Source organism: Cryptomeria japonica, chromosome 5 (assembly GCF_030272615.1).
Source record: "Cryptomeria japonica chromosome 5, Sugi_1.0, whole genome shotgun sequence".
In the NCBI taxonomy this organism is placed as follows: Eukaryota; Viridiplantae; Streptophyta; class Pinopsida; order Cupressales; family Cupressaceae; genus Cryptomeria; species Cryptomeria japonica.
In genome coordinates, this window is record NC_081409.1 from 597,715,938 (window position 1) to 597,735,240 (window position 19,303).

The 19,303-nt window shown below is 37.5% G+C and overlaps 1 protein-coding gene across 1 annotated transcript in view; it reads left to right on the forward strand.

Annotated features, from left to right (window-relative positions):
* LOC131068758 (fimbrin-5) overlaps positions 1-19,303 on the forward strand; it is a 35,960-nt gene that overhangs the window by 11,045 nt on the left and 5,612 nt on the right. Inside the window, exons 9-10 of the mRNA XM_058004013.2 lie at positions 12,901-13,056; positions 13,175-13,374. Of these exons, the coding sequence (XP_057859996.1) occupies positions 12,901-13,056; positions 13,175-13,374 (356 nt within the window). The remainder of the gene's footprint in view (positions 1-12,900; positions 13,057-13,174; positions 13,375-19,303) is intronic.

Genomic DNA, 19,303 nt, shown 5'->3' on the forward strand with positions numbered 1-19,303 from the left:
CTTTTTTGTATTTAGAACATGAGGGTTGTATATAAGTTTGAAGGAAAACATAACTTGAAGGTGGTTCCTATAACCTTTTTGGCTTATACATAATCTCAAATACTAAGTCTTAAAATATGTGATTACTATTTAGAAATCTTTATATTACCAATGATGCCACTGGATATATATAGACGCTATTCCTTCAGTAACTTGGTATTGTAGAACAATCTTCTTGTATCAAGAAGTTAGTTTGGTTTTCATACCAATCTTTTAATGAGGTGAGGGACTTGGAGTACAATATCAATTCTTTCATATCTCTTTTGAACAGTGACCACTTCTCTTTCCTTGCAATTCAATTTGATGGGAAGAGAGATGTCAGATTTTTACATTGTTTGTGTATGATCACCCATGCTCTGCCACTGCTAGCCTTCCCTTACGAACAGGACATCACAAAGAAAACTAACAAAAGATAGTAGAGTGCTGAATGTCCCAGGCATTCCCTTTTTGTGGTTTGAATCCAAAAGCTGCCGGTGATCTGATTACAGTCTTTAGCACCTAGCAGATCACAACATATTCTTGAAGCTATTGCGCAGTCTTAGACTCTTAGTGCATCAGATCTCCGTTAGGAGGAACCCCAGGAGTGTGTTGCACGAATAATTGACCTTAATGACAAGATGGCATGGTGGGCCAGAACTTGGGATTTGCCAACCTATGTTTTTATTGTCCACAGCTATTTTATTCATTTATTCAGTTTCTGAAGCCCAATCATGAAGTTATGGTTTGGTGCTTTAAAGAATGATCTAAGAGGTAGAGGAAATGCTTAATAAACTGCATTTATTATCATATTCATTTTCCTTACGCTATCATTTGCTACAGAATAAACTTGATCTAAGTAATGGATTCATCTTATACTATCAATATCTGATCTTACTGTATGACTGTCTTTGGGATTTTCCTGGTTACAAGTTAGCACTTTCTTGCTTATTTCATGATTGAAATTATATACTGTAGTACCTTAAGAGTGCTAATAAACCAAGCTGTCCTTTTTCATACCTATATGTGTGGTTCTTGGAGTTCCCTTCCATTAAATATTGATATTTGCTGCCAGTATCGAGTGACCTGCTGACATGATTAAACATTTCAATTGTCTTTGCTCAAGATCTGAGTTACTTTATAGAAAGGTAACTCCTTTACTATTATCTTGTTTTCTTATATTAGCTCTCCTGTCATTACCACATGTTGAAAGGATCTCATAGAAATTGAATGCACTTAACTGTGGGGTAAATCTGCCCACTTGAGGCTTTTTATAGAGGAGCACAGCCAATCAAGTAATAATGAGACAAACTGTAGTGGGGCACATTTTAATTGCAAGCATTCGTTGCAGAATAAATTACATAAAACAAGTCATAGTTGGCCTCTGTGTACAGGATTTCTTTGGTTTCTCAATTAGTGAAGAGTCTATTGAAAGAGATATAATATATTCCAGAGTTTTCTTGTACAGCTTATACACTCTGGAGATGTAGATGCTTTACTCTTAATGATTCCAGTTAGTATCTCTAGTTTCCTAAAACTTAACTTCTTAACAGCTCACAATGTGTGCCTAGACTCACTTTCAAGTTGAAGTATCTATTTCTAATTTTCTATACTAACATGTTCTCAGTTTGTTTTTTCCTACATTAAAGTTCTTCATTTTTGGGTTACTCAACTGTTGGTCCTACGTGCAGAAAATAGCAGAAATATCTTAAATATAGTAAACTATATTTAGCTTTCCTAAATTTAGGACACTATATTTAGTGTTAGCTTTCCTAAATTTAGATGTTATATTTTTTTTAGTTTTTTTTCAGGGGATAGGAGCATTTAGCTTTAGTTCTATAAGGTTATGGTTGACCTTTTGGAATCCAAAAGAGGTGGGGGAACACATGTGAAGTGCTATAAGGATTCCAATTTGCTGGCTTTCTTTCCTTTCTTTTCATTGTTAAATGCAAAATATTAGTCTGGATGGTGAAGTTGTTAGGGGGTGGGTAACTTTTCTCTAGAGTCTGAGGACCCATATGCCAAGTTGGCTGTTAAGAAGGGGGCATGGCTTGGAAGCAATCAAAGGTGATCACAACCCAAGCAAGAGTATAACCCTTATTCCAATTTCTTTGGAGGGAAAATTTCTTTGCCAACTAAATATTACCAATATCACTGAGGATAAAGAAGCATTTCCAGGAAAGTGTAAAGAGCTAGTGTTTTTGAATATGATAGTGAAGCTGCTGCAAAGGATTGCTAACTTTAATTTTGTCATAACGGAGTGTAAAGCTGTCTTGAGAATTCACTTGGAAGAAGAGGTCAAGGAAGTGGGAATAACTCCTGATTCAAACCAGCAAAGACAAGGAATTTCTTTGTGATTCCTTTTTGAAATGCTTTATATTCAATTTCATGGGGAAGAGGAAATATTATTTGCATCCATGCCGTAGGAGGACAATAATGTAAATGCCTCCACAACTAAGGAGAAGCATGAGAAGACATAGTTTTATTTTAGCTACAAACTCTGCTTTGTTTGAAGTCAACTAAGGTCTGGACTCCCGGAGACTCTAGAACTGGCCTTGCCTTGCAAGTTATTTTAATTTGTCTTGTGGATGCTCTGTTTTGACATCTGTTTGTCTTAGCTACCATGCAAATGAGGGAATCATCCCATTTTTTATCACTGAGCTTCAAATTTATCAAATATAATTTAAGTACCATTCGAAATTTATATTAGCCATGTCACTTGCTAATTATAAATAGCATTTTTTTCACCCATGAATTCATTGCCTTCAATAAGGATTCTTTGAATAATGTTGGAAATTCATGCTTTTCTTAAAAAAAATTTGCACTTGCTGTGATGAAACTGTGAAAGATGAGGCCACCTGGCTTGGATGGCTATATTGGTTGCCAACTGTGCAAGTTTGTCTCCTTCTAGAAAAATCAGAGGAAGAAATCAGATTTATGCCAGCTGTTAGTCTTATCTTTTGTAGGAACAAAGAACCAGATTTGGTCTGGAATCTTCTATTAGAACCATCGACTTCTTGAAGAAGCCTAGTTTTGTTTTCTAGTGGCAGTTGTATCCATTTTGTCTTGTAGTGACAGCTGTATCCTAGAAGGGAAATTAGATCTGTTTTGTCTTTAGCGTCAAACCGCCCTAGGATTTCTCTTTGGCAGCTATGTGCCAACTGTCTGCAGCTTTTTGTGAACCAGAAGCTTCTACCAACTTCAGCCAACTCGTTGCTAACTGTGGTTGACCTCTTTACAGATTGGCATCCCTTCATTGAAGGCAATCAGATTGTTTACTTGCCTTGCACTACAAGTTAATGTACTGCCCGAAGTGGGTATGTATTGAAGAGACTACTTTGTCTTTTGGTATGCTGAATATTTTGGTCTGCCTTTCTGCATGATTTGGATCGTGGGACGGAACCCCCAAGAGATCACCACTGCTGCTGTGTGTTGCTATTCGAGCTTTATATGGTCTTGAGACGAAACCCTCAAGAGCGTGTGTTGCTGTTTGAATTCAATATTGAGTTCCATGTAATCTGAAAGCTCAAATTGCTGTTGTAAAGAAACTCTATATCAGTTCAATAGCAAATATATTCCTGATTTTGCATTTCCTAAGTTGAAACGTGTTTATTGATACTCTAAATCTGGGTAAGCACTAAAAAATCTGAATGTTCTATAAGCAATTTTGTGCTCCTTACAGTGTGTATTTCTTTTTCTAAACTAGTCTGAATCTATATTGTGCAACCAGTTTGTATCTTTGAATTTTGGTAAGGAATCAACTTGAGATTTGGATAGTGATAATGTTCATGTATATGAGAGCAATATAGAATTTCGGTCATGTAGTGAGATTGATTTTCTTTGCCACATGTCCAACATGTCAAGAACATATGACGCATGTTGTCTTAATGAGCTGATTGTGTAGACTAAGAGATTGCTTAATAAGAAGGTCGTACGGTTTGATAATGTTTGGTTTGTTAAGGACATTACATCATGGAGTTGGTCGGAGGTAAGAAACTTAACAGCTAAGGTAGTCAGGAGAATATGTGACTTCCAACTGAGCTTACCCCATAGAACAGCTCTTATGAAGAAGCAACTTACCCTAGAGATAGATGTTCTAAAGGACAACAATGACACCTTGAAGAGGCAGGAACATGATTCTAATTTTTTGAGTTTAATTAGCAGTCCTTTGTTATCATATGATCCTTGCATGGAGGATATTCAAGAGTGGATTAATAAGCGTGGGGTAAAAGATAGATTTCATATTAGAGGAGGATATTCACAGTTTGATTTCATATTAGAACTTGAGAAAGGGCATGAGGTAACTTCTTCTACTCGCAGTTATGTTGGTGAGCATTTGATTGAGTGTGATGATGGCCTAACTACAAAACATAAGTTTGGTAGAAGAAATGATATGAAAGAAGCTGAGTTGGAATGGTCTGATTATGAAGGCAAATCAGAACATAGGTTTCCATTTGAAGATGTTAGAATTCAAGAGTCATATCACTTGGAAGGACAATTGGGGTTAAAAAAAGACATGAGTATTGCATCTCTAACTCACATTGTTGATACTCATAAGATAATGGCAAATTATTGGGAAGCTCAAAGGAGACATAAAAGCCTTGAAGGAAAACTATCTTTTGCAGCCTCACCTAAGGAGGAGGAAGATTATGCAAGAATGGTAGAAATTGAGCAAGAAATGGAGGATCTTCATAGAGAAGGGGATTCAGTTTGCAAGCATGAAGAAGGTATGTGTAATTTTTATAAGGATGCTTATGTTGGACCAGTTTTAGTTATGGAGCAACCTTCCCCTGAAAAAGTTGCAATGAAGATCTTTGGGGAAAAAATTATCTTTGATTCAGCATGGAGGAGATTTTCTTATATTTTGACATCTCACTGTGAAGAGGGTGTCTCTTGATTAGACATGATGCTGTCCTAAACTCAGAAAATTCTGATTTAAAGATTGTTGACAGCAGTACTCCAGTCGGGATAGTTGACAACCTTGTGGAGGGTGGTCTTTGGTGCGGAACACACTATGGGACAGCAAAAATCAATGGCACACCTATGAACAAGACAGCCAAGAGGTTGGAGGCTCTAATTAAGCCTGAAACATGTAACTTTCAGTTAGAGATCTCTCTTGTATCAGCACCTGTTGATGACCAGCCACTCAAGAACCATGATGGCATCAGTGTCACAGAAAGGCATGAGAAAAAGGCTGATTTACTGATTGGGGACAACAGTTCCTTATCTTTACAGAATCATGAATTGGTAGCCCGTATACACGAAGATGTTATTGCTACAGAAACTTCCAATGCTGGTACTCTAGATTTGAGAGTCAAACACGAGGCATTGATTATGGATTTAAGGCACAAGAGGTCCAAGTTAGTACATTCCAGCATGGAAGATGTAAAGAAGACACAAAGTATGTGTGGAGGGCTACAACGAGCAAGGGATGCAAAGTGGCCGGCTGCCCAAACAAGACAGCACTTACAAGATGTCAAGAAATGCTGCAACCATATAGATCAAGCAGGACAACGAAGAGAAATTTATCTTCGTTCACTGTTCCTTCTAAGTAAAGAAAACATGGACCATACAAATGATGAGAGCCTCGAGATGAGGAAGCAAGAAGATCATGATGTGTCTGAACAAGCAAAGAGGTATGATCCATGAAATTTTACTGCGATCTCTAATTTGCATCATGAGAATCGTAAGTTTACTCTTTTACAGAATCCATTGAAAGATCAAATCATAAGAGAAGATGGGATAGTGGAGCACGCATTGGGAGGATCAGTCGCTAATGTTAGACCTACACATGTAGAGGGAAACATAAGTGCATTGGACCTGGTTAGGCCTTTGATCACTCATGGTGAGTTTGGGGAGTTATTTCTTTTGGGGGTACACATGGTAGAGCATATATATTTTGGACCAGCCTATGTAGTAGTGTACATGGATAGTGGTATTGCTGATTCAACTTTGCTTAAGCATGTGGATTCTCTTGGGAAGGCCATTGATGGAGATGCTCAATTTTCAGAGTATGAGGAATGCACAAACAATGTTCTTCATATTATGTGGCTTTTACTTTGGGTGGATAAGTCTCAGCTGAGCTTTAATGGGAGGAATATTGAAGTACACATACAAAGAAGCACTTCAATCCTAATTTGTTGGGTTGTAGTCCACACATTGGCATTAGGCAGCTGTTATGTATTGTTAACCACAAAGATGTCAAGTTGTCTTTTGGGGATAACAGCTAATTGGAGTTGCAGAGGATTGTATCATCTTTCTCTTTTTGGAGGTTGGCGTATTGTTGAACATCCATCGTCCCTTGTCATGGGAGGTACTCATTGTTTCACTTGGAGTTATGTTCATAGTTAGATAGATGCTGTCTTGGTTTATAACAGCAGCACATGGTGTATTGACATAATTGAGTTTGCACTTGGGACGATCATTAACCATACCCTTGGGAACTCATACAGATGTCAATGGTCACTGAGTGTTGATGGCATGATAAGAGGCATCTACCCCTCCACTTTTTGTTGGTGTGAGAATGTGATGATTTAGGATCTAGCGAGCAACTTGTTAGTGGGAATGCTTGAAGATAGCAGAGTTGTAAATTTCACCATGGCTGGGTGCATCGAAGTGGAGCAGCAGAATGGTACATTGTTTTTTATATAGTTAGTTTGGGATCCAGGTGGAGCAGCAGAGAATTGCTTGAGGAATCTTAGGGAATACTAAGTACAATACAACTTACCATATGTTGATTGGGATGTTCCCCTTAAAAGCTTTGTATGACTATGATCCCTTGTGGATTTGATACTCATTGATAGTAAAGTACCCAGTGCTAAGGATTTGATTCAGCAGAGCAAGGATATTCTAGATGCCCTCAAAGATAACTTGCAATAAGCTCAAAGTCAGCAAAAGCTGTATGCAGATAGACATCAGATAGAAAGAGCATTTGTAGTGGGTGATATGGTGTTTTTGAGGTTACAGCCTTTTAGACAATCGTCTATGAAGGGAAGTAGAAAAGAGAAGTTAAAACTTAAAACCATGCTTTTTTGGTCCTTATCGAGTGATTAAAAAGGTTGGACAGGTTGCTTACGAATTGGAATTACCATCTGGCAGCAGGATCCACAATACTTTCCATGTTTCATACTTAAAGGAAGCCCTCAGACAATAGATCAACCCGTGTATGGAGCTTCCTCCACTAGACTGTGAAGGAAAATTGATCGTTGAACTTGCATCTATTTTGGATGTAAGGGAGAAGAGACTAGGTAACAAGGTTATCCCAAAATAATTGATCAAGTGGAAGAAATTACCACCTGAGGATGTGTTGAGCGTGGATTTTGTACACGACCAAACACAGAATAAAATACCTAAAGGTACCTTATCCTCTCTTGAATAAAGTCTCCGAATGCTGAAGATGTCGCGAAAAGGATCAATTGGGATGACTTCAAGGTTCTTTGCTGTAGGATCTCTACGTGTGGATAAGCTCTCTGTGGTATGATGTGATTTGCTGGAATCACAAGGGGACTTACACTTGTCGACCTAAACGTCTGATTTGCTTTGAATATTGCTGGAACACAAGATTTTACTGGCTTAGATTTAAAAAAAAGGAAAAAGGACGAGGTCGAGGAAAGGATCTAATTCTGACACTAAGAATGTAGGAGCAATGAATGATCTTTGATGAAATTCTAACTAAGTCTTGTTTTGACATCCTAGGACCATCTCCACAAGGTTAGTGCGATCTTCGGAGGAGAGCTTTATGATGTTTAGATCATCGCCACAGGCATAGACACCATCAAGTTGATGCATATCAATGAAGAAGCGACAATTGAAGTTAAGCTTAGGCTGAACGATTCCAGTTGACTACACAAGGCAAGTCTGCAATCAACAAACTGCTAGTAGTATGGATGTACGAATTTCACCATCAATCAAACACATTTCTTCCACTCATCTAATAACATGAAATCAAAACTGAGAAGTATAGAGACCATGCAAATTGTTGAATTGACCCATAGATTTCACCATTTCTTCAATGAAGTTTTACAAGTCTTTTACAACATCTTGGCAACAATCTTTGCCTTCTCTCTCTACTCTACTCTAATTGCTATACTATTAACTGGCTATCCACTATTAGCTAACTATTCACCTTCTAACCACTCTCTATTCACTAACTCTTTCCTATTAGCCTTTACAAATGAAGAGCCGGGGCTTATATAGTGCCCTTAATACAATTCAATGGCTAAGATCAATTTGAGATCAATGGCCAAGATTCTACAATGAAAACCCTAATTAGGGTTTGTTACAACAAACTTAATTCCGACCAATGAAATAATTGTATTAATTGGACACATGTCTTCTATGGAAAATTCGACCAATGGATAGCTGGGGTAGGTACATCGAAGTTTGTGCCACCTTTAATGAGTCAGGTACATTGAATCTGGACACGCCGAGGTGGACCAATCCGACTGGAGGAGTGATGACTGGGATGCCACCTTGTCTGATACTTGCAACTTGGTAGATATCCAATTTGATGATGCTGAGAAGCTAGCTTTAATTAATTCATTTGAAACTATTTGCTTCTTCAACGAACCCTTGCTCTGACTTCTTTTGTCTTTGATGTGCAGGATGATGATGTACCTCGCCTTGGAATGCTGGATTGGAAGAGGTTATTCCTGATGATGCTTGACCGAAGAAAGCCGTCCTTGTCGATGCTAGACTGGGGAGGTCGTCCTTGTCTTGACTTGATCTTCTTTGATGAGGGTCCTCCAAGTAGTTGATCTTCCGACTCCGGGGCTGCCATTTGATGCCTACACAAAAGATTTAAAGTTAGTCTTTGAGCATCAAACCTTAAAGCATGAAATTTAAGACCTTTCAAGGGTATAACTTAAGATATTAATTTGAAAAAGACATGATAAATCAAGAATTATACATTTTCAAATTAATTATGAATGGAAATTGGATTTTCAAGACTTAGACTTTACAAAATTGCTACGAAATCACAATAAGTCTTGAATAAGAACTTAAAAAAAATGATTCTTCATACCTTTTCCTTGAATGCTTAACTACAAAACCTTGAAAAATGATGAAAGAAGACCGGATTTCGATGGACAAGGCTTAGATTATAGTCCTCCCTTGGTGAATTTCACCTTCTTTAGTCTCTACACTTAGCAAAAAATCGCCTTCAAACACCTTCCAAAATCTGGAAATTATCCTCCAGCGTGCCCAATTTCGCACCTCCAAATATGCTCCTCTAAATTCACATAAGAAGGAATGAAAGAATGATTCGCATTTGCCACAACACCCCTCTCTTATAGAGCGCTCACCTTGATTCACCATGAGGCCGACCTAGCAAATAAACAAAAAAAATAAAATAAAATCCCTTTTAGAAGGAGGCCGACATAAGTATTTAGTAATAAAATAGGATAAAATCCCACTTAAAAGGAGGCTGACTTGTTTAGCGCTCACCTTCATTTAAAATTTGAAAATTAATTTCAAGGCTTTAAAGGTGGGTTTTTTCATTTGTTTTAAGGCTTAGAATTTAATTAATCAAATTATGAATGCCTTAATTTATGCGAACTTGATTTAGCTTCCCATATGTCTTGAATTTGGCAATTTTGGTGATTTAGTGCAAACTGGAGAATATCAATTTTTGATCAAGGCCTCAATGAAGCTTGCTAATGATTTTGCCCTGGACCCTCTCCAAGGGTCAGGAGCAATTTTCCAAATTTGGCCTTGAATATTTCATACCTTGACTCTAAAATCTCCTGGAGGGTGAATTCACATCCAGTTAAGGTCTTGCATTTCAAATTTTGGTTTTCTGCATGAGGAATTTAGGTGGAAATGTGGATTTCGCCCTGGACCTCCTGAGAGGGTCAGGAGCGAATTTTGCAATTTTAACCAAAATGTTCCACTTTTCACTTTGAAATCTCTTTGTCAAGTAAGATCTCACCCTGTGATATGCTATGAATATGATTTCATGTCCAAGAGAGGTAAAATACTATGCTTATAAAGAATTTCGCCCTAGACCCTCAGTAAGGGTCAGGAGCGAATTTCCTCTTCTGGGCAAAATTCCTTCATCTTCAAGCAAATTAGGGGCTTTATTAAGTTCATCTCACTATTCATCATACCTTTGGCATTTCAATTCAACCAAAACTGAGGAAAAAAAACATCTCCCACAAGATTTTCGCCCTGGACCCTCAGCAAGGGTCAGGAGCGAATTTTAAGTTTTCAACAAAATCCTTCACTTTTTCAAATTGACACTTTCTCAGGTGGGTAAAGGGAGATGTCCTTATTTCACTCATGTTTTAAGACTTGTTCTTTTTCACTACAAAATAAGGGAAATTCAAAATTTCGCCCTGGGCCTTCAGCAAGGGTCAGGAGCGAATTTACCTTTGTTGCCCAAAATTCACCATTTTTCATGCTTTCAAACCTCCAAATGCATCAAGTGACATCCAATCTTCCTTCCAGGAGACCCTGCACATAAAAAATTTAGCCAAAATTAGTGACAAATAAGCTCAAATAAGATTTTTCGCTCTGGACCCTCTGGAAGGGTCAGGAGCGAAATCTTCATCCCAGGCTAAACTACTCAATGTTCAAGTTTCAAACCACTTCACAAGGCAAAATTATATGGTTTTCCAAGTTAGGAACAAGTTTTCAAGCTCAAACGAGGTGGCAAATGAATTTTATAATGAATTTCACTCTGGACCCTCTGGAAGGGTTAGGAGCAAAATTCGCTTTGGACCCTCTGGAAGGGTCAGGAGCGAAATTCCTCTTCCAGGCTAGAATCCATCATTTTCTTCAAGGTTTTCAATCATTTCCAATTTTCCCTTCAAAATGCCTTGCAAATCAAAATTTGGTCAAATAAGGCAAGAAATGAGTCCTAGGTTGATTTTCGCCCTGGACCCTCTGGAAGGGTTAGGAGCGAAATTTGACTTTTTGAACTCTCCGTCAGGATCATTTTATGGAATATAACATTTAAGTATAAGAAAGAAGAAAGATAGCTTATACTTTAAGTTATATTCCATATATACTTTCAAGATGTTTGAGAGTGGTTTCAGACCTCCAGGAGTTATATTGCAAAACCTAGTTTTTGGAGGATTCTTCAGTTTTCCAGACTTAGCCAAATTTCAGGATCAGGACATTCCAGACTTCATCACTCACCAACTTGACCCAACTCAAGCAGAACCTGCTATCCAGGTGATCCCCTTGGCGACACTCGAAAGCTAAAGGCTAATAGACAAAACCCTAAAAGACCTAGAAAACAAACCCTAGAAAGCAAAAAGCAGGGGTCCCCATTTGCAATGGGGCGATGTGTGAATACGTCACAACAGGATGCGCTTGGGAAGGAATTGAAATCTTCAAACACCCTAACCTGAAATTGCTTGAGGACAAGCAATTAGGGGATGGGAGGACTGTGATGAACCCGTGAAAGATGAGGCCACTTGGCTTGGATGGCAATATTGGTTGCCAACTGTGCAAGTTTGTCTCCTTCCAGGAAAATCAGATTTATGCCAGCTGTTAGTCTTATCTTTTGTAGGAACAAAGAACCAGATTTGGTCTGGAATCTTCTATTAGAACCATCGACTTCTTGAAGAAGCCTAGTTTTGTTTTGTAGTGGCGGTTGTATCCATTTTGTCTTGTAGTGACAGCTGTATCCTAGAAGGGAAATTAGATCTGTTTTGTCTTTAGCGTCAAACCGCCCTAGGATTTCTCTTTGGCAGCTATGTGCCAACTGTCTGCAGCTTTTTGTGAACCAGAAGCTTCTACCAACTTCAGCCAACTCGTTGCTAACTGTGGTTGACTTCTTTACAGATTGGCATCCCTTCATTGAAGGCAATCAGATTGTTTACTTGCCTTGCACTACAAGTTAATGTACTGCCCGAAGTGGGTATATATTGAAGACTCTACTTTGTCTTTTGGTATGCTGAATATTTTGGTCTGCCTTTGTGCACGATTTGGATCTTGGGACGGAACCCCCAAGAGATCACCACTGCTGCTGTGTGTTGCTATTCGAGCTCTATATGGTCTTGAGACGAAACCTTCAAGAGCGCATGTTGCTGTTTGAATTCCATATTGAGTTCTATGTAATCTGAAAGCTCAAATTGCTGTTGTAAAGAAACTCTATATCAGTTCAATAGCAAATATATTCTTGATTTTGCATTTCCTAAGTTGAAACGTGTTTATTGATACTCTAAATCTGTGTAAGCACTAAAAAATCTGAATGTTCTATAAGCAATTTTGTGCTCCTTACAGTGTGTATTTCTTTTTCTAAACTAGTCTGAATCTATATTGTGATCATATACACTTAAGGTCCTTACACTTGCTCATGTTTATTTCAACTCTGTAACTGTAACCTTTGTGAAAAAGGTTGTCATAAACTAGTAGTTGACAAGTCCAACTTGTTCTAAGTGAGGATCTCTTTAATGAAAATGCTTGGCCTAATGAGATTAGATAAATTATGGAAAATTTTGCCATAATTCTTGTTTCATTTTTTCGGTTTTTTCTGTATTCCTTTTCTGGATTTATTTTTGTTCTCACACTTTACTTTAGATACATGTTTGGAGCTTATTGGGTGGGCTATCTTGTCCATGCAAAGCGACTTTGATTAGCATAATATTCCACTAACATGAAAATCTCACTGAATCTATTTGGTGGGTGGATTACATTTCCACAATGTTTCTGCTTTGGTCCACATTTTTTATACTTAGTACAAAACGAGGACTGGTACTCCTTCAGAATTCATGACAATGAGTGGTTTTAGTGATTATCAGAAGCATAGCAGCATCTGCACTCTTATTGAAGGGTCAAGAGTTCTAGTAGTGCAGTAAACTTTTTAATTTAATGTTGAACAGTGAGATCCTCTTCAAATGAATTCACACAACTCTTGTATTTATGATGATGTTTCAGGAATGGATTGTCGCTTGATTCAAACAAGATATCCTTTGCGGAGATGATGAATGATGATGTGCATGTATCTAGAGAAGAGAGAGCTTTCCGCTTATGGATTAACAGTCTTGGTATTGACACATATGTCAATAGTGGTTTTGAGGATGTTCGAAGTGGGTATGTATGAACTGGTCAATTATCATGACTTTATTTGCATTTGAATTGCAAGGCATTCTTCATTATGTACCTGTCAATTTTATTTCCTTGTCATTTATAGCTTTCCACTTTGTTGCAGATGGGTCCTCCTGGAAGTGCTTGACAAAGTGGTCCCTGGAATTGTAAACTGGAAACAAGCAAATAGGCCTCCCATAAAGATGCCGTTCAAGAAAGTGGAAAATTGTAACCAAGTAATCAAGATTGGGAAACAGCTTAAGTTTTCACTTGTTAATCTTGCTGGAAATGATATAGTGCAAGGAAATAAAAAATTAATTCTAGGTATGTTTTCTTAATTATATCAAAAACTTATGACCTACTTATGTTCATACCAATATACTTAATTGATTTTGATATGAGTTCAAATCTGCAACTATATTTCAGAATCATTGACCAAACTGTTATGAACATGGTGTGCTAATGAACAAAAGAAATGCCTAGAAGTTGAAGTTCAAAGCAGATTTATAGACAACAATATTTATGATCTATTGGAAAGGAATAGTTGATGCCTAAGAATAAATATCTTAAGAATTATCAACTCATTTTTTTGACATGAAATAACCTAGTCATTTGATTACTGCAATAACATTAAATCTACACAACAACATATGTGAATACAATATAAAGTATAGGGTACAATATACCCAATAATCTTCACTCTAGCAATGAATTAATCAACCACTTCAATGATCTATTTGGGATATTGATTAACTCTTTCTATCGATCACTAATTGATAACTTTCTCCCAACAGTTTTTGTCAATATAGCGGATGTAGGGAGCATAGTGGGTTTCAGCAATGGTTGTAGCTTTCACTAACATAGCTGACTTGGGGAACATTTAACATTTCTGTTTTACGCATTATCCAAAGGATGCCAAACCAACCTCGATAATTCATTGGGATGCTTATCCAATGCTTACAGTACTATCCCCTCTTAAATTTGACCAAAGGGCACTAGATGAAGTGTACACGCTATCATATCCCTCGTCACTTGGGGCTCTAGGGTACAAGATGGTGGGGCAAACAACCATGTGTCTATAAGAGGGCCGGCCTACACTGGCAATCTGCTGGGACAAAAACTCTACTCTTAAAGCTGGTGGGTGCCATTCACGATCAGTCTGGGCCCTTGGCATAGTGGTTGCCTTGTTATGTCATCAACCTTGCTATGTCATCAAACAGCAACATCTCCTCATTATAGTACAGTGGGACTAAAAGATAAAAGGTGACATTGCTATGATCACATATCAACAACCCTATTTACGCTACATTAACATCCCTCATTAATGACACCTTCCCCATTGACTAGATATCTCTCAGTGGGTGTTGAAGGAAACATGGTTTGCCTATGATGTGCTTCATCTGAGAATCAAAGATCAGCCAATGCTCCAAGCAAGATGCTTATGCTCCATTATAAGGCTTGAAAACATGGTTTGCCTATGATGTGCTTCATCTGAGAGTCAAAGATCAGCCAATGCTCCAAGCAAGATTCAAAAAAGATATCTTCTCCCAATAAAGTGGAGAACTATGCCAACAACAGAGGTAAAATCTTTGGTGAATGGCAACTAAAGTGGAGAACTATGTAGACCGTTATTTGCCTATATGATCTTAGCATAGCAAAGACCACCTCTATCTGGTCTATTCCATGGCTCAACGGGGTAAGAATAGGTCATCCATTCTTTCCATTCCCGCCATCTGTATATTTGATCTATTGTAGCAATTTTGAATGAATTCCTTTTATATGCTACTCAAATTTTCCATTGCATAGACTTAGAGAAAGTACTCATTGGTAACAATTCAATCTTCTTGTTGGATTTTAGGTCTCAGATTAACAGTAAGAACAAAAATCAGAATTGTATCTTTGACAACTTATATTAACATGAAGGTTAGCTGAACAATTTAAACAAACCTAGTCTAAATGAAATGCATAAACAATATAACACAAAACACGAGTTACCCTGGGAAACCTCCCTCTTGGAGGAAAAACCCAGCAAGGAATGATCCTCAGATCTGATCGTCACCAATTGGATAGATTACAATACTTATCCCTTCAATGCTAATGATGATGAACAAACAGCAATCTGTTTGTTCTAATCTGATAACTAGGTCAGCACACAAACTTGACCAAGACTGCACCAAATCAGATATAAACAACCTTCTTCTTTAGATCTGCTCCAGGTCTGATATGATGTCTCAGAGCTTTGATAACCTGTCTTCAATATCAATATGAAGTACACAGGTCTGCACCTTTTGATGATGAAGTCTGCACTCTTTAATGGAGGTATTTGCATCTAGGATTATGCCCATGAATGGGATTCTATATAGCATCAGTTCTTCACATACAATGGATCAGATTCTTCAGGCACGGATTGCTCCTAACAGCAGAGATAGTTCACACCAAGTTGGCTCAGATTCTTCATATACTGATTGCACATAATAGCTGAGAAGGTTCGCACTGTACGACTAGAGAATTTCGGACCATAGGGCAAAGGTAGAGTTCGCATCAATCTTTTGGAGCAGAATTATTTGCTTGAAAAACTTATCTTATGCACTCCAAATGACACCATATATATATGGTGCTTGCTGACTCATTGGGTCGGCCCAATAAGTAATTGGTGCCAACTTCAAATTTGATTTCCCACGCTAATGTATATGTATTTGAATGCTTCCACCTTATATTATATAGGGTCGGCCCTATATTGAATTTGGCGCCAGTGTTAGATTGAATGCCCATGCTACCTTTGGGTGTGGATACAAGTAAGGGCAGGCCCAACCCTATTTAGCAAAAATCAAATGTTGCCTTGGGCAATTTGATTTTTGCTTTATAATTAATTTTTGAACTAGTTACAAACAACACTCCCTCTTAACTAGGGAGAAAAGTAATCTTACAACCAAGTTACATGATTAGGGCCCGGCCCTAAGTAATACATGCAATCTATATCTTGTATTCTGAACTTAGCCAACACTCTTTTAGAGAGGATTACAACAAGTAGCCAAAAATAACATCATGAATAATAACCCATAGTATTCATCTTGCATTGCCATTCATTGTCTGCTAAGGATGAAGGAGAACTTCCATTTTAATCTTCTTTATTTGCATCTTGCACACACTATTCTCCTTTAATCTTCACCTAGAGAAGAATGTAATACCTTTACCTCAATCTTCTCCCAGAGAAGAGTATAACATCAGAAATTCATAATCTTGCACACAAGCAAAGAAGGGAATAAACATAATCTTCCATCTAGCACACCTTCCATCCAGCACACAAGCATAGGATGAAGTTTCATCTGCCACACAAGCATAGAGTGGATCTAGCACATCTTTCATCCAGCACACAAGCATAGGATGAGATTCCATCTAGCACACAAGCATAGAGTGGATCTAGCACATCTTTCATCCAGCACACAAGCATAGGATGAGATTCCATCTAGCACACAAGCATAGATTGGATTCACCTTACATAGCCCACAGAGGGTGGTTGATGCAACACAATGCATCACTGAGGTTGAGACTTCTTCTCAACCAAGGTAGTGTTCTCCATAGCTCCAAGTCTATCTTATGAAGTATTCAAGCTTCAAAAGACTTGGTGAGAACATCTGCAACACAGGATTGACCTGTCATAAGACACTGAATTGTCAGGTATCACTATACAACCCTGATAATAAATAATTATAAGAAACAATTCAACAAGAATTTGAAAAGCCACACAGTTTCCTTGATACAGTTCATGCTCCAATGAATTCAGCTTCGGCAATACTCAGTACAATTGAGGACTGTTTACTGTAGTCCTAATAGATCATAGAGTTTCCAAGCTGGAACAAGGTGTTTGAAGTGTCTTTCCTATTTGTGTCACTTCTTGTCCAATACTCTAGGTGATAACAGCTTCAACTCACAATCATCTGTGCTTAACAAAAAATACTTTAGGGTATGCTTGGCAAGAACAACATACACAACCTTGATCATGCATTAGCTGAAGAACCCACCAATCAACTGCCTATCTTCAGATGGATTTAGCTGCAGACATCCTCAACTTCTCTAAGTTAGTTTACATAAATGTTTACAATCCATCAAATATCAATAGTATACTTGACGTAGAATACTTGGTTAGATCCTGGACATACTTCTAACCCCAGAAAGTAAAGCATTAGATTTTAGATTCTTAATTCATCCACATCAAAAATAAGAATTCACAATATATTACAAAACCCTACGCTTAATAAATTATTGTTAATTCTTTTATACCAAGTATTCATTGAGGATTGAGGGAATCCTAGGACTCCCTCTTAATCCTTAACCAAATAGAAGAATTAACAAAAGAACCAGACATCGTATAAAACTGAAGATGCTAATTTGCTTTTCTCTTATTTTCACATTCTGTGAAAGGACCTATGGCGTACCTTTGGACATCTTCTTCAGTAAGTAAATGAGTTGAAGGTTTGTATAGGTTTTCATACCTTTTTCAAGCTCTCTCTGAAACTTTGAAGCAAGAACTATCTTGAAGAGAAATCATCAAACACAAAGAAAGCTTATCTTTTTCATTGATTGGCAATCCTCCAGGATTCTTAACCCTTAGAACCTCTGAAGACTGAGAGGCCACCTTTATCTCAGCAAAGAGGCATAGCAACCTGTGAAGTATCAAACACATACAAAGATTCATGGATTAAGAGATACTAATATTACCTCAAAAATGTATTTATGAGTTTCATCCTAATTGTATTGATATCACGAGTGGAATTGTAATTTTCCTAAAGGATATAACTTTTAATATCCGAATAGCCAAACCTGAAAGAGTCTTATAGATTAATCACAATATGGTTGATCATGTACATATAATATCAAGTAGAACAAAGTCTTCATACTTAGCTGGGCAAGAACCTAATTATATTCAGCTAGGATGGAAGAGGCCCAAAACTATCAAGTGAAATGCTTACCTCAACCTGAGGCATCTCAAAATCACAAGCATATGAATAAAGAAGAAGAAACCACTATTGTATCGAATCATTCATCTTTTACCGCATATGCTATTTTACTGAACACAGACTAACTTCAACTATCAACACATCATCATAACTAATTAACAATGATATGTTGCTCTCATGTATAGATAGATCATTGTCTAGAGAAGCACTATTCAACAATAATTGACATACCTTGCCAAGGTGAAGAAATGATCAAGGCCAATAGAAAGAAGCCTTTCTATGACATTAGGAGCACAAGACAACAATAATGGAACAAGAGAAGATTTGCAATTTATGTCCAGCAACACCTAGGTCCAATAATAGATGTTGCATATCTAGAAGCAAATAAGTCTATCATTTAAAAGACTTCAACCATTGTCAATATTCGATCATATCACATCAGGGATTAAGGATCATGAAAAATATGTCAATCTAGGGTTTGGACAAGAATACTTATCACAAGGAAAATTACAAAGCCTAGAAAATATGCAAACCCTCGATAATACTCTTAATGTGAAAGAAAATAAGTTAGAATGACCTTATCTTTAGATGGGGTAAGAAAATAAGTTAGAATGACCTTATCTTTAGATGGGGTAAGAAAATAAGTTAGAATGACCTTATCTTTAGATAGGACCCCAACTAGGGTCATAATAGCAAAGTACATCAAAGCAAATGTTCAAGAGAAGTGAGCCTTTCTTGAAGGCATCTCTTGAATCCTGCATACCCATGATGTGGACCTACCAATGCCCTTACTCTTCAACCTGATTCCCAACCTTTAGTAAAATATTCTCCTTAAGGGTGAAAGTAGTACGAACCTTTCGAGAGGCAAAGTTGAGTGCCCCATCAAGTCTCTCTTCAACCCTGCTATCATCTGAATCTGAAAAACAAAAAAACTTTACTGAAATCTGAATATTAGTATGACCTTAGCTCTGATACCATGTTGGATTTTAGGTCTCAGATTAACAGTAAGAGCAAAATTCAGAATTGTATCTTTGACAACTTATATTAACATGAAGGTTAGCTGAACAATTTAAACAAACCTAGTCTAAATGAAATGCATAAACAATATAACACAAAACACGAGTTACCCTGGGAAACCTCCCTCTTGGAGGAAAAACCCAGCAAGGAATGATCCTCAGATCTGATTGTCACCAATTGGATAGATTACAATACTTATCCCTTTAATGCTAATGATGATGAACAAACAGCAATCTGTTTGTTCTAATCTGATAACTAGGTCAGCACACAAACTTGAC